The sequence below is a fragment of the Ordospora pajunii genome (assembly GCF_021821965.1).
Source record: "Ordospora pajunii strain FI-F-10 chromosome Unknown Cg_08B, whole genome shotgun sequence".
Lineage (NCBI taxonomy): Eukaryota > Fungi > Microsporidia > Ordosporidae > Ordospora > Ordospora pajunii.
In genome coordinates, this window is record NW_026848128.1 from 38,710 (window position 1) to 52,316 (window position 13,607).

General features: G+C 36.4%; 13 protein-coding genes across 13 annotated transcripts; 4 read left to right on the forward strand and 9 right to left on the reverse strand.

The window, feature by feature from the left end:
* Positions 1-28: 28 nt before the first annotated feature.
* On the forward strand, positions 29-580 carry HK407_08g13430 (uncharacterized protein; the record flags this gene model as incomplete). Its single annotated transcript, XM_060421306.1, has 1 exon — positions 29-580. One exon carries the CDS (start codon positions 29-31, stop codon positions 578-580), a length of 552 nt encoding a protein of 183 aa, XP_060276526.1.
* Positions 581-795: 215 nt separating this feature from the next.
* HK407_08g13440 (putative SH2 domain-containing protein) lies at positions 796-3,573 on the reverse strand (the record flags this gene model as incomplete). The annotated part of the gene is made up of 1 exon (XM_060421307.1): positions 796-3,573. The coding sequence occupies one exon, from the start codon at positions 3,571-3,573 to the stop codon at positions 796-798; it is 2,778 nt and encodes a 925-aa protein (XP_060276527.1).
* Positions 3,574-3,603: 30 nt separating this feature from the next.
* Positions 3,604-4,329, reverse strand: HK407_08g13450 (ribosomal protein S5; the record flags this gene model as incomplete). Its single annotated transcript, XM_060421308.1, has 1 exon — positions 3,604-4,329. One exon carries the CDS (start codon positions 4,327-4,329, stop codon positions 3,604-3,606), a length of 726 nt encoding a protein of 241 aa, XP_060276528.1.
* A 162-nt stretch (positions 4,330-4,491) lies between these two features.
* Positions 4,492-4,710, forward strand: HK407_08g13460 (uncharacterized protein; the record flags this gene model as incomplete). Its single annotated transcript, XM_060421309.1, has 1 exon — positions 4,492-4,710. One exon carries the CDS (start codon positions 4,492-4,494, stop codon positions 4,708-4,710), a length of 219 nt encoding a protein of 72 aa, XP_060276529.1.
* A 27-nt stretch (positions 4,711-4,737) lies between these two features.
* On the forward strand, positions 4,738-5,286 carry HK407_08g13470 (vacuolar sorting protein 9; the record flags this gene model as incomplete). The annotated part of the gene is made up of 1 exon (XM_060421310.1): positions 4,738-5,286. One exon carries the CDS (start codon positions 4,738-4,740, stop codon positions 5,284-5,286), a length of 549 nt encoding a protein of 182 aa, XP_060276530.1.
* Positions 5,287-5,324: 38 nt separating this feature from the next.
* HK407_08g13480 (uncharacterized protein) lies at positions 5,325-5,849 on the forward strand (the record flags this gene model as incomplete). The annotated part of the gene is made up of 1 exon (XM_060421311.1): positions 5,325-5,849. One exon carries the CDS (start codon positions 5,325-5,327, stop codon positions 5,847-5,849), a length of 525 nt encoding a protein of 174 aa, XP_060276531.1.
* Positions 5,850-5,861: 12 nt separating this feature from the next.
* HK407_08g13490 (uncharacterized protein) lies at positions 5,862-8,156 on the reverse strand (the record flags this gene model as incomplete). Its single annotated transcript, XM_060421312.1, has 1 exon — positions 5,862-8,156. The coding sequence occupies one exon, from the start codon at positions 8,154-8,156 to the stop codon at positions 5,862-5,864; it is 2,295 nt and encodes a 764-aa protein (XP_060276532.1).
* Positions 8,157-8,297: 141 nt separating this feature from the next.
* Positions 8,298-8,948, reverse strand: HK407_08g13500 (putative SRF-type transcription factor; the record flags this gene model as incomplete). Its single annotated transcript, XM_060421313.1, has 1 exon — positions 8,298-8,948. The coding sequence occupies one exon, from the start codon at positions 8,946-8,948 to the stop codon at positions 8,298-8,300; it is 651 nt and encodes a 216-aa protein (XP_060276533.1).
* Positions 8,949-9,161: 213 nt separating this feature from the next.
* HK407_08g13510 (uncharacterized protein) lies at positions 9,162-9,629 on the reverse strand (the record flags this gene model as incomplete). The annotated part of the gene is made up of 1 exon (XM_060421314.1): positions 9,162-9,629. The coding sequence occupies one exon, from the start codon at positions 9,627-9,629 to the stop codon at positions 9,162-9,164; it is 468 nt and encodes a 155-aa protein (XP_060276534.1).
* Positions 9,630-10,759: 1,130 nt separating this feature from the next.
* HK407_08g13520 (uncharacterized protein) lies at positions 10,760-10,954 on the reverse strand (the record flags this gene model as incomplete). The annotated part of the gene is made up of 1 exon (XM_060421315.1): positions 10,760-10,954. One exon carries the CDS (start codon positions 10,952-10,954, stop codon positions 10,760-10,762), a length of 195 nt encoding a protein of 64 aa, XP_060276535.1.
* A 277-nt stretch (positions 10,955-11,231) lies between these two features.
* HK407_08g13530 (uncharacterized protein) lies at positions 11,232-11,702 on the reverse strand (the record flags this gene model as incomplete). The annotated part of the gene is made up of 1 exon (XM_060421316.1): positions 11,232-11,702. The coding sequence occupies one exon, from the start codon at positions 11,700-11,702 to the stop codon at positions 11,232-11,234; it is 471 nt and encodes a 156-aa protein (XP_060276536.1).
* A 117-nt stretch (positions 11,703-11,819) lies between these two features.
* Positions 11,820-12,008, reverse strand: HK407_08g13540 (uncharacterized protein; the record flags this gene model as incomplete). Its single annotated transcript, XM_060421317.1, has 1 exon — positions 11,820-12,008. The coding sequence occupies one exon, from the start codon at positions 12,006-12,008 to the stop codon at positions 11,820-11,822; it is 189 nt and encodes a 62-aa protein (XP_060276537.1).
* Positions 12,009-12,623: 615 nt separating this feature from the next.
* On the reverse strand, positions 12,624-13,607 carry HK407_08g13550 (uncharacterized protein; the record flags this gene model as incomplete). The annotated part of the gene is made up of 1 exon (XM_060421318.1): positions 12,624-13,607. A coding segment is annotated over one exon (984 nt), but the record flags the coding sequence as incomplete, so codon positions are not given.

Here is a 13,607-nt window from a genome sequence, read left to right on the forward strand (position 1 = left end):
AAGTGGAGGCTGGTATTAAGCCCCGTAAATGTATAAGATAGAGCCGTTGCTTCCAAGCGATGCGTTTTCGTTAGATACAATAAATCTAGACTATAGTACAGAAAGCTATGCATTGAGCTACTACCTATACTACATGATAAATCATACGGAAGACTGCATGGCGGTTGTTTCATCTAAAGAAAGAAAGCATTCATTTTATTGCCTAAGGGAGGTCTATGGAATTTTGATGGGAAGACTAGAAGAAAAAGAAGGAGGAGTAGTATGTGCACACATTTCTGTACTGAGTGTGCAGTTTGGAAAACGAAGGAATCGGTTTGCAAGGCTCTGTATGGATATATTAGAGAACAATGCAAACATATACAAAGCATACTTTATGGACTTGTATGTTAGGTGTACCAATACATATGCAATCGATTTTTACAAGAGATTAGGTTACACTGTTTACAGGCGAATTTTTGATTATTACTATGATAAAAACGGTTATGAGGATGCATTAGACATGAGGAAGTCCCTAAAACTTGATCCTGAAAAGAAATTTATGCAAGAAGGTACAGACTTACATGCTTCAAAATTAAATTAACTGTGGCAAAACCATATGTGATGTGTTTGTAAATTGATTTGCTTTGCACTATGTGTTGATTTATGCTTCTTAATGAAGGTTTATTATTTGTACGTGTTCATCTGAGCCTTTACAAGCTAATAAATAGACTCAAAGCATATGTTTAATACCAAATGTTATATGCCATGAATGCTTATAGTATAAACCTTGTTCAAGCAATTGCATTGATGATTTGATTAGATGGATTTTCTATATCTCATAAACTCATCCAATGTAGCAAAGTTTCTTCCTTCGTACACTAGGTATTCACTTACTGTTATATATTCCTTGAAACAGTGTCCATTGCTATACATCATGCAAACCTTTCCAGGATATTTTCTACTGAAGTAAAATCCATATTTTATGTAACTTCCGCTCTGGCCTAGATACTCTAGTAATCTGTCCTCGTTTTCAAAGTAGTATTTGTGACCTTTTATATTTTTGACGTTCATGAGTATCTTCTTTGCAATCTTTGATATGAATTCATCCAAACTATCGTATGAGCATTCTTTGTAGCAATATTTTTCATCTTCCGCCACCTTCATATGCACATATACATCATCCAGAATCTTCAAAACTACTATTGGAGATCCATCACTTTTACTTGCTCTTAGAACCAATGGTAAGCAGTTGTCCCTGAGATAGCATTCTGATTCTTCGCTATTTAGATTTCTGAACAACGGATGTGTCATAAATCGCGAATGTTGGGATCGTCTATACTCTTGAGCAACAATACATCCTGTGTAAGACAGCATAAAGCAATTCATGCACTCTATCTTTACCATAACTAGCTGGTTAAGAAAAAGCTCTTCTGTTTGCTTGGACTTCTTAACGTAAATGGCTGCTGATGTGCATTCTGTGCTCAACAGATAATAGGTATCTCCACACTTAGCAACACTTGCTTCAAATGTCTTTCCAATCAGAGACTCATCGCTTCCGGTCAATTCTTTAAATACTAAACCATCAGGAAGCCCTGAATACAACGGCCTGTCTCCATATGCAAGCATTCCACACATGTCATCAAACAGTGCCGTATTGTTGGAAATGCCAGCTAAGCCTATTGAATTTAGACTCTTAAACACCTCCTTATGGTTATTCAATAGTTCACGCACATAATCGAATATAGGCTTTTTTTCAACTTCTAGCTGATTATATAGTGACTTGCACATGCTTCTGCATGCCTCATAATTCCTTGGATGTATGCATGTAGAATCCAATGCTTCTGCTTGTGAAACTTTTGCAAATATTCCAGAATTCACTCTAAGGTATGTCACAAGATTTGTGTATTCAACAGCATTATCGCATATCGATGCAAGATCCTCTAGCTTCTGTACATACCTGAGCTCTTTGAATCTTTCTTTCAAACAAAGGTTATTTGAAATAAGCGATAGAAGCCCGCTGCATCTACTGCTTTTAAGCAAATAGTTAGCATCAACACCAACTACAGACACTGCGGTCAGAATGCCTCTTCTGATAGTTTCGATTGCTTCATTTCTTGGCAATGCACTCTGCGGCAGGTATACAATACCCTTACTTACCAGTTCTGCGTATTCAATTTCAGGGCATAGAATAAGTCTGGCAATACTGCAACAAAATGCATATGTATCGTTGCTCGACATCGTGGCCACTCGATTTTCTACATACACAGGATTCCAAGGCATGATAGTCTTCATCAAGCGTTTTATCGAGATTGTAGATCCACTCACTGCAGTACAGCAGGGATTGAACTGTTCAAAAAACTCCAGTAGCTTGCATTCATCGCTGTCCTTTACAACAATCGATTCCACAAGTTCTCCTTCAAAATCCAGGACAACTGCCTTAAGATATCTCTTTTCTTCAGTTATTCCGCATATATGCATTCCTTCTCCCTTGATGCCAATCGATCCATTTACTATACGATCAATAGTATTCAAAAACAGTCTCCTCTTTGCTTCCTTATTTCTGTTCTCTTCAATTACCAATGGAATAACAACCTCACAGGCATTTTCAATCGCCACAAGAATAATTCTCCTTCGGTGCCTGTTCCACTGATCATCAGATGCCATGTCGCTTTGATACAGCTCTATCAATACTCGTTCTACAATTCCATCGTCAACTCTCATCCCATTCTCTTCATCATCTATGCCGTACTGTTTAAACATAGTGTATACAACATTTCTAAATGTCGGATGGCAAGAAATGGCCATAGCAATTCTGTCTCTCTCTCCTAAAGACAGATCTGCTGACGAATATTCAGGCTCATATACTCTTTTTGCCATTCTTATATTTTCACAAAAATCTTCTACAGAAAGCAATCCCTTTGGTATTTCAACATCCTTCCCACTTTGTTGTTTGTATGATGAATACCATTTAAGCTCTCTGATGCTATTCATCTTGTGGAGAAGTGCATCATCTCCATATTTATTTGCCATGTCTGCTTTTAGTTTTGAAAAATCTTTATGCTCACCAAAAATATCCACAATCATGTATCCGTCTTCAATCCCAATGCCTTCAATTCCATTGTGCAATAGTGCAAAATGTATTGAATAGCCACAGGAAACAAGCTCAATAATTTTCTTTAGTGATACTTGATCAATTTTGAAGTTATTCCGTGCATACATGTATATATCCTCCACATCAACCACTTCTTGTGCCACATAAGAATCTTCTTTATGCACAATACGTTCAGATTTATCTCCTTCAAGCACATATCTGTATTCCTCCCCTGTCCCAAAAATCTCAAAAAACAAAGAATCCTTATCACCATAGTCAACAGAAGACATGCTATCTTCGTCTACATTTTTCTCCTCAAACAAATCCACAAGTGCCTGCTTCTTAGCATGCTGCTTTCTCTTCCTGCTAATGTTGATTTCTTCATCGCTGGAATCATTCATTTCAAGGTCTTTGTAAAAATCATCTTTAACAATAACATTCCATCCCCACAGTATATCGTATATCCAGAGAGGTTCGCTATAGCTCTTAAGAGTCTCAAACATGGATGTATAAAGAATAACTTCTTTTATTGCTCAAACACGATTCTTGTCGAGTTGGTTCAGAATGTCTGCAAACTCAAGTAGAGGATTCAAGGTCTTCGGCTCTTCGGCCCACTGGCTTGGAAGTAGCATCGAAGAAGTGGCTTCAAGCGCTGCAATCGACGCTTTGGCAAAGTTTTCTGTTGTTGGCGTTGCTCCACTACACGATGTGTACACATCCTTTATGCCTGCCAGTTCAAATATCTTCTTATTAACACTTGAAGAAATAATCCCTGCTCCTCTGGGTGCTGGAATAACCCTAACAATTGATGTACCGCATTTGCCTGATGCTCTGCATGACACAGTATGTGGTACTCCTTTGATCCCGTCCCACAGCCCAAGCCTTACTGGCCTGATTGCACATTTCGCTTTTATTATTGCGCCTCTGATTGCTGACGCAGCCTCCTTGGACGACTTTGTTCCTATTCCAACATGCCCCTTCTCGTCTCCAACAACCACTACAACCTTTATTTTGGTCTTTTGCCCTGCTCTAGTTTGTTTCTGAACAGACTTAACAGACAGTAACTCCTCCTTCAAAGAGTTACCACACAAAAAATCAACAATCTCTGCTTCCCTGATGACGTGAGAAAATTTAAATATCTGGTCCAAAGAAGTAACCTTGCGCATCTTCACTAGCTTTCCAAGTGCCGTCTTCGGAATCCATTCATCTTCTCGTCTAACAAACGGCTTTCCAGAGCTTTTTCTCTCAGTACCTTCCATTTTGAGGGTTTCATTATAAGAAATTTTTTGTCAAGCTTATGGCAATGCTCAATGGCACCAAAGCTTACATGCATTCCATTGCAAAACATACAGCTACACTGGGCCTGAATATGTTTATGAGATGCACTGAAACATTTAATTATTTCATTCAAAACAGAGCAAATGTGCAGAGGCGCATGTGTCAAAGCACTTCTATCTCTTTCGCTAACACCAGCTGGAAAGACAATAGACAGTTTTACTCAGGACATGAAGCTTGTTAAAAGCAATCCAGAACTTCTACAGACATTTTATGACTATGTTTCTGAAAAGTACGGAATCAAATGCGAAGCAGGCGTTGCATTGGTTGAGAAAATGACAATCACAAATAGATTCAACGAGTAAGTGCATTTCATTCGTAATTTTAGACTTATGGACATCAGTGATTCCACAAATCAGCTTGTTAATAGAAAGCTTATTCTGTACGAATGGATTAGGCCGGAACATCTTGAGCTTGATATACATCACGAAAATCTGGAGCATCTATCTCAGTCACTTAAAGCCATTCCCTCTCTTTCGACATCTACAGAAAAGATCCTCCATGTAATGCAAACTATAGAAAGGTTGTACCGCATAATAGGCCAGCATGAAGATCAAGGGAAAATGCTTTCTGCAATAATATACTGTATCATAAAATCCTCAGTTACAAACATTTACCTGGAAGCACAATTCATGGCTAAGTACAGAAGGCGTATTGCTGATCCTTGCACGCTTGAGTGTCTACATGGGATAGGAATCAATATACATTGCGATTACCCTGCGCCAAGCATGTATAGTGAGAAAGAGATTACATACTATCTCACATCATTTCAGGCAGCGATAGATTTCATCAGAAGGATGGAGTACTATGACTTGAAAATCAGTGAATCGGAGTTTCACGCAAATATAATGGAAGCAATAAAGCTCGCAAAAGACTTCTAAGCACGGCATTATTACAGAGCATCTAAATGATCCCTCGAATGAACGATTCTAGACCATATGCATGTGCAACATATCAAGACACAAACTCAGCAGGCATGCATAAACTCTTCATTACAAATATTCCAAGTAAGGTTGGAAAGCATTTGATATACGAGCTACTTATGCAAGCATCCAAAGTGGAATCTTTATATTATAATCAAAGGAAAGGATACTGCTTTGCAACATACAAAGCACATGCAGAGTTGGAATACACATGCAACGTTCTTAAAGGCGTAAAGCTTTATGGAAAAAGAATATATTTGGCAATGGCAGAGCAACAATCATGCATTACTGTAAATAACATTGGAAGCGAAGCTGATGAAATTCTTATTTGGAACGTATTCAGCAAGTTTGGATCATGCCATGTAGAAATAACGGATCAAAGGATTGCATTAATTACATATAGAAAAAAAGAGCATGCATCAAGAGCAGTAGCCGTTGTAAATGGGCAGACTATAGGAAACTCAAGAGTTATTGTGGAGCATATGAAAAAGCCGAGTAAGAGCGATGTGTTGCATAAGTAAATCAAGCTTTATTCAATTTTTATTCTTCTCAATCAAATTTAATCCGAATGCGTTTAGTCTTTTTTTCTTTTCTGAATAAGCCTTCAAAGCATCTCTAAGGCAATCGCCATAATTAATTATGGTTGTGTTATCATTTGTTGATCTTAACTCGTGGCTCATGTCAACTATCAAGGAGTTGATTTGATCAATAAGTCCATCTACATTACGGATTTTCAAGAAATAAATATTGTATTTCATGCATTCGATTTGTTTTTCGATAAGCGTTTTGGCATGCTTATACTTTGCTTTTAGTTTTGATTTAGGAAAAGCATCCTCAAAGCTGCTGTATATCTTAAGAGATCTGCTGATTGCATTTACGCCTTTCTCAAGCTTTAATTCCATATTCAATATCTCTAAGCTATTAAGAGGCACTTTCTTTAGCCCGTTTGAATTCATAAATTCATCAATATCAGCCAAATCCTCTGGTGGCAATTCTTTCTTATGTTCTTCATTCGCAGCATAGCCAGGGCCATTTGTGCTGGCCTGCAACTTTGGTGATGCATTGCAATCAAGTGAATCATTTTTGCATCCTGGATTTGAGTTATTGATGCTTGTATACTGGTTTCCGTAGTTAGAAACCCCCGAAGATGAGCAATCTCTTGAGTCTCTGCTGTAATGTAGCACCTTGCTTCCAGAATGTGGATTGTTCATATTTGATTGCAAATAATCGAGCTTGAAAGGATTATCTAGGCCCGTCTCGGCATATGAGGCATCCGTATCAACACCACTCTGCATGTTGATATATTCTGCATTCCTCTCTGACTTCACGCCTGGCATTTCCATTCCTTTAGATATTCCATTAAAGTAATAATCTGTTTTGTGCATGCTTTCATTAAGTCTTGTACGGCTATCATCAAATATATCCATCTGCCCAAGCTGTTTTTCAAATCTCTGTGATAAGTCCATAGTCATTGATGGCCTCGAATTTGTATGCATAGGCCCTGTTTCTCCGTATTTTTGCGGATTGCCATAGTATTGCTGATGCTGTACCTGCTGACTAAAAAATATCGGCGAAGACTTCATTCCCCTTTCTCCGCCTACATGCTTTCTGCCATTTACATTTGCTTTGCTACCAAATACAGACGAAAATCCCATCCATCCGTCTGCCATCGAGCTCGTGCCATTTGAAGAGCTTGCCAAAAATGTGTTTGCTCCCCTTCCTCTACGATTCTGATACGAATTCGAGCTTAGGGTTGATTCTTGAAAAATACCCTGATTGCCATTCATCATATTGGAATGCATGCGATTATTTGTAGTATAGCCTGATGATGTGCAATTGCTACCAGCTCTCATTTGTGATGCGTACATGTTATTCTGCAGATGCATGCGCTGTTCAGAATGCTTTTGTGGTATAAAATACTTTCCTGCATGCAAGTAGTTTGGATTTAGCATAATGCCCTTTTCTTCATTTCTCATAATCGGTGGCTTAATAAAAACTTCGCTCTTTGATCTGCATTCACCTGATTTCATGTTGTATTTCAAATATTCTTGATTTCTATCTACTTCATTCTGCATAGCCATATATGCTCCTTCTCTACAATATCCATTTGATGAAGGCTGTTGCTCAAATGCTGCACTCATCCTCCTTTCTTCATTTATGTGCTGTATATTCTCATGGCTATTCCGAAGCTTATCATTGCCAGCTAAATCTCCCGAAAAGTTCATTGCATACTGGAACCCAGCCCCAAACTCTTGAGCCCCTGTTCCATACGATTTATGCACTGTTTTTTGAATCGTACAGGAATTAGATCTATGTCTTACACTTCCCATCTCTTGTGAAATATATTTCTGAGGCATACCATCCTTTAGAATTCCGTATTCTTCATGCATTTGCATATTTGCATTTCTAATAGATCCAAACCAGTCCTGATTTCCATTCTGCATGCTGCCCAAAACACCAGACTCAGACGCTGCACTACCTGAAAACATCCCATCACCTTCATAGCTATTATGCATATTTAACTCCTGGAAACTAGACCCTGCAACTCTACCTGCCCATGAATCTGATACTGAGCACGGTGTTTCTTGTTTCTGCTCATACCGATGATCCCTCCTCCCTTCACTAGCTGCCTTTTCTATTCTTTTGAATCTTTCATCCATCCCTTTCACATACTCGTCTTTGGTTTTACTCTCTTCAAATATCCTTTGCTCAGCTCTAATTGCTGCTTCCTTAATCTGCCCCATGTCATACCCAGGAAATATATTTGAATTCTTCAATGCAGTAAACAGCTTGAAAACCATCCTCTTTCTTTCATCTTGAGGCAGCATAGGCTCAAAATATTGATTTTTTTTATCCTCATCCCCAATTTATGTTTCAAACTATAATAACATTGCAAGAAAAGTTTAGAAAGCATTTTATTTGATACAATACTATCAACATCCTTAGAAGTCTTCATCGGGATATCTCGTTCAGCTCTCGGATGATTCATCATAAATCCCGATATCATCATATCCAATATCTTTCTTGGAATATTTCCTGTTTCTTTCACTGCGCATCGAGCCGTTGAAAGCAACCCCTTCAGACTTGTTCAAGCAACTTTGAATAATATTCTCATGCTCTAGTATGATCGGCTTAAGCTTATCCGTCGCAAATGTAAAAACATGCCCGCTTTCACTGGCAATTAGAAGAAGAATCTCCGTTCCTGTAAGAATATTCAATTCATACGCTTTCTTCATTATCCCCCTCTTTCGCTTGCTGAAACAGACACTCCTTTTGTTCTTTCCTGCTATGTACTCAAGCTTTATCTTTTTCTTCCCATGGCTTCGTCCTCGAGGTTTTTCAAAAGTAATTGATGAACTCATATTGTTCTGCTCAAAGCCCTGAGCTGATGTCGGCATCCCACTGCCTTGGAATGGTGCCGAAGAAATTGGATGATGATTGTAGTAGTTATATTGATGATCAAATGCATAATTCATGCCTTGGGCTCCCCAGCTGGGATATGGAAACCCTTCAGGAATATTCTCATTCATTCCAAAAAGCGGAATCCCATAATCCATTTCTGCACCTACTTGCGATCCTTCTTGCTCTTCTTTCTTTCCGTGCTTTCTATCCTCTTCCATCTCCTTAAAGGGTCAATTTTCATATTTCTAAAGAGCATCCTCCAATTAGCCCACTCATTCTCCTTTACGTTAAGCCTTTCATTCTACAATACAATCAGTAAATAGCATTTGCATAACAATAGAACACTATATCCCTTTCAATAAATCATAGAAGTTATACTCCTTTCAGCCAACTTCTACAAACAACACATTTATTATCATAAGCTACAAAAATCAGCAGATAATTCCCAATGAATCATCATTCAATGTACCCACAGCATATATCTTAGTAGAGTCTATCTTCGTTCCAATTATTTTCAGTCTGATCATCGTGTTTTTTGCTATTTCGTTCTCTAGCAGAAAATTAGGAATCTGATGGTTCGATATAAACACAGTAAGTGGCCCTACCGATGCAAATACTCCCATCTTATTCGTCTCAACTACACTTGCATCAACTATCTCGCCCTTCAACGGCTTAAGCGTAAGTGCCTTGTATTTCACAGTAAATATCGTTTCTCCGCTTAACAGCACTCTACTATCCCCTATCTCGTCTATTCCAAGAACCATCACTATATATCCATCAGACCCACACGATCCCTCCACTTTCGACAACAGATATTCTTTTATCAATACCTGTATATTCGGCCCAAGATAGCTCGGACTCAAATGGATCTTTTGCAAAAAATCCTTCACAAAAAACATTTCTGCCAAGGGCACTTCATCCAAACATTTAAAACACAAAGTCTAGCCTACTAATGCATTCACTATTCTAACTATAGTGTTTAATTCAAAGCATTTCGCATTTTACCTACATATCTAGTGCAACCGCCATCTATTCTAAACATTTATCAAAATATACAATATCTTAATGCCTGTATAACACTATTCATAAATTGGCTTTCATTAATTTCATGCCACAATCATTCATTGTGTTTCATCGCTATCTAACCATGAATTATCTTATTCCCATTCAATTTACTCAACACTAGAGTTTGATATAATCTGCATCATGCCAAGCTTACACTTTCAATTATAAGTAAATAAAAATTCGTAAAAATCCAATCTATTGACTTTCTGTTTGCTTCAGCTTCTTATTATCCAAAATCTTGCTCTTATTGATATCCAGTTCGCTAATAATTATATTCCTAATCATAGATCTAGACTCCATTATACTCTCTTTCTTTAATAAACGTGCTAGAATAATCAATTTAATATAATTTAATCCATTTCCCATTTATTTGCACTATCTTACATAATAACTTATCATCTATATCGCTATAATGCTATCTACTATCAATGCGCTATTCGATATTTCAATTATTCGGCCACTGATTTCATTCGTAATGCTCTCAATAACCATAAATTTTTTCAATTACATCCTCAAATGCCTCTTTATTATCGCTATAATCGTTTTCCTTTACATATGTCTCTACACTCTCCCCATTAGGTGTAAGTTTGATCATTCCTCTATCAACCTCAATACAAAATCCTTCAGATCATTCACATCCCTTTCTTTATATATTTCCATTATTATAATAATATCTTCCACACTCAATCTCTGGATCTCGTATCCATCCTTCCGAATCTTATGCCTTACAATGCTTGCCATGATTATTGCCAATAATTGCACTTCATTACTGCATACTTATTTATTCTGGCTTTTGCTTCTTATAGACTTAATGATATCTTCATATAAGTACTCTTTTCAGGACTTATCATCACAACATTCTTCAGCAGCTAATCATTGCCATATACCATAAGACCTACGCTCAGCTCAGCTCATTATTATTCTTTGCTTTATCAATAACATCATGCGGCAAATACAACTTCAGTCATTCATAAATATGACTCATTATTCTAGTATTGATGTAATCAATAATCTTTTCCACTTCTTGTGCTTCCAATGTAATACCAAGTAGAAACATCAGCGGCCGATCCGTCATCTCCTTAATTACTTCCTTTTCCATTCTATTATCCACTCCACTAGCTTTATAATTCGTAATAAGACGCTCCAGCTCCTGCTCCATCCCTTCGCCAGTCTCTTTCGATAATCTTTTCGCCAATATCTTGATACATATCCATAGCTTGACTTTATACAATTAATTTTGCATCAGCATTTTCGGTTTTATAGCTACTTAAATACTCAGATACCCATTCATTCACCCCATCATCAATTTTCAGCAATTCAATCTCCTGCCCTTTGTTTCCTTTTTCTTTAGAATCATTTCATCCATCTTTTATATACTTTAAGGAAGGGACAATCGTTCTCAATTTAGCTGCTGCATATACAATATTCATCATAATTCATACATCTGCATCCATGCTCTTAAATCTGCAGTGAGCTTCAATAACTTCCGGTAAAATGCGTTCACAAAATACATCATTTACTATTGAAGCTATTTCATCACTATTGACTTTCATGACTGCCATAAATAAACGATCAGTTTTATATATATTTTTTATAAACTGATAACAAAGAATAGAAAATTCATCAAAACACTCAACCTTATCTCTATAATCATTATTTCTAATTATATTATCTAAATATCTCACATCATCAATGAACTCAGTAAGCCACATATCAAATTCAGCAATCAAAAATCTTATAATAAAAAATAATCGTATATTTTTTTGTTCTTGGCTATGCATTATTACTTTACTATATTCATTATAATTGATAATCGATCCTGCAAGAATATTATTCCTTTCCTTCGCGGCTCTGGCTTTAATCGACTTCCAATCATCATCCCAAATATCAAAATTTCTATGTAGCATCCTCTTTTGCTTTTCAAATTCTAGATCACTTCCAAGCAAATCTTTGCAAATGTATTCATAAATCGTTATATCAATATTCGGTTCATCCAGAAACAACAGCAATAAAGCATTATTAGGTTATTTTGTCAAAATAACTATGCCAAAAGGTATCATCCATAGATTCATATACAATATTAACAATCCAAATACAAATTCCTCCACTTCTTCGTTAGTAATCGGCTTATTACTTTTCTTGCCAAACATTTTTGACATTAAAACATACTTGTTATTCTGTATACTGCCTATTCGTGATTTAATCTCATTCATTTCCTTTTCATCAAGTGCATCCGCTTTTTTCAATAGCAATTCAATATCAGATATCGTAGGATATATTGATTTAGCATATATCTACATTCGTTTAAATAAAGTAGCTATGCTCCTAATAACAATTTTTTGTATTTATTATCTGGATAAACATTGGTTGCTATACAAAACTTGCTTATATTCATGATAGCATTCATATACTGTTCAAAATTAGATAAGCATGATTCAATAATTGACAAAATCGTGTTTATAGATTTCATAAGTTCTGATTTATCAATCATGTACACGATATTGTTATTTTGCTTGTACTTCTCTAAATATCACTAAGCATAGCAGGATCGTTATTTCTCCATACTTCATAAAAATTAATAGCAAGTTTCTCTTCATTCTTAGAATCCATTTGGGATACTTTGCATTTAAATTCTGTGCACAGTATCCATATCCATGCTTATATCTATATCTACGGCTTACACCACAACAACGCAAGCACCATGATACACCTCCACATCACATATATAGCCGATGGAACAATTAGCGCTCCACTTTTCACTTCATGCCATTTGTAATGCAACATCCACTCATACTCATTCATTCACAATACATTTATTTATACACTCTTCACGCACTACTCTCAATCATCATCTTTCGCTGATTGATTTCAACCGCTGCTATGGGCTTGCTGCTGTCATCCATCTTTTGATTTATCAAATCTTTCATCATCTCTTGATCTATCATGTCTTTATAGGTCAATGTCAGCATAAACAGTATCAATAGCACTAATGCATTCTTCACACTATAATTCTTCTCCACCCCACTATTCAATGCATTGCTTCCAGAATTGTTTATGATCGCTCCAAGATGTGGCAATGCTTTGATAGCCTCTTCAACATTTTTCTCACCTTCTTCTTTGCTCAACCTGTAATCCTTATTAATATGCTTTTTACATACACTTTTCACAACAGTATACATTATCTTCTTCAATTGAGCAGGTTTCATTTCATTCAGCATCTTATCGAAAATCTTTATTTGATAACTTATACTCTTATTATTACGTTTCAATTCTTTAAAGCGCTCATTATACTTTATTACCACTGTTTTATCTATTTCATGAAAAATTAGATTAGCAGGATCTAACATCCTAATCCTTTTGATCAAATACATGCATATCTTCTTTTTGATCTCGTTGCAAATGATTGCTATTTGATCATATACTTCCTTGTATTCCTCCCCTTTTAGACCCTCAGCATCATTTATCATCTTATTCATCATGTCTATCAATTCATACAGGTATTTGTTACTGTAGCCATCTATTTTACATTTGTCTCTTTTCATATTGCGTATTATTCCATTCATACGTCCTGTATTTCCCGGAATCATTCTGTTTATTGTTTCAATTATGCATATGATATCCTCCCATTTTTCAACCACTCCAGACGATTCATTTGTCCAGGCATCATGAGGGTCATCAGTGTTGTTCATATTCAATGCATTACTATCTGCCAATTCGTTGATTACCAACTTATCAAGTATTTTTAGTATATCCATCATTTTTTGCATATCTGCTTTATTTTTTTCCAACTTTGCATAATCACTACTATTAAA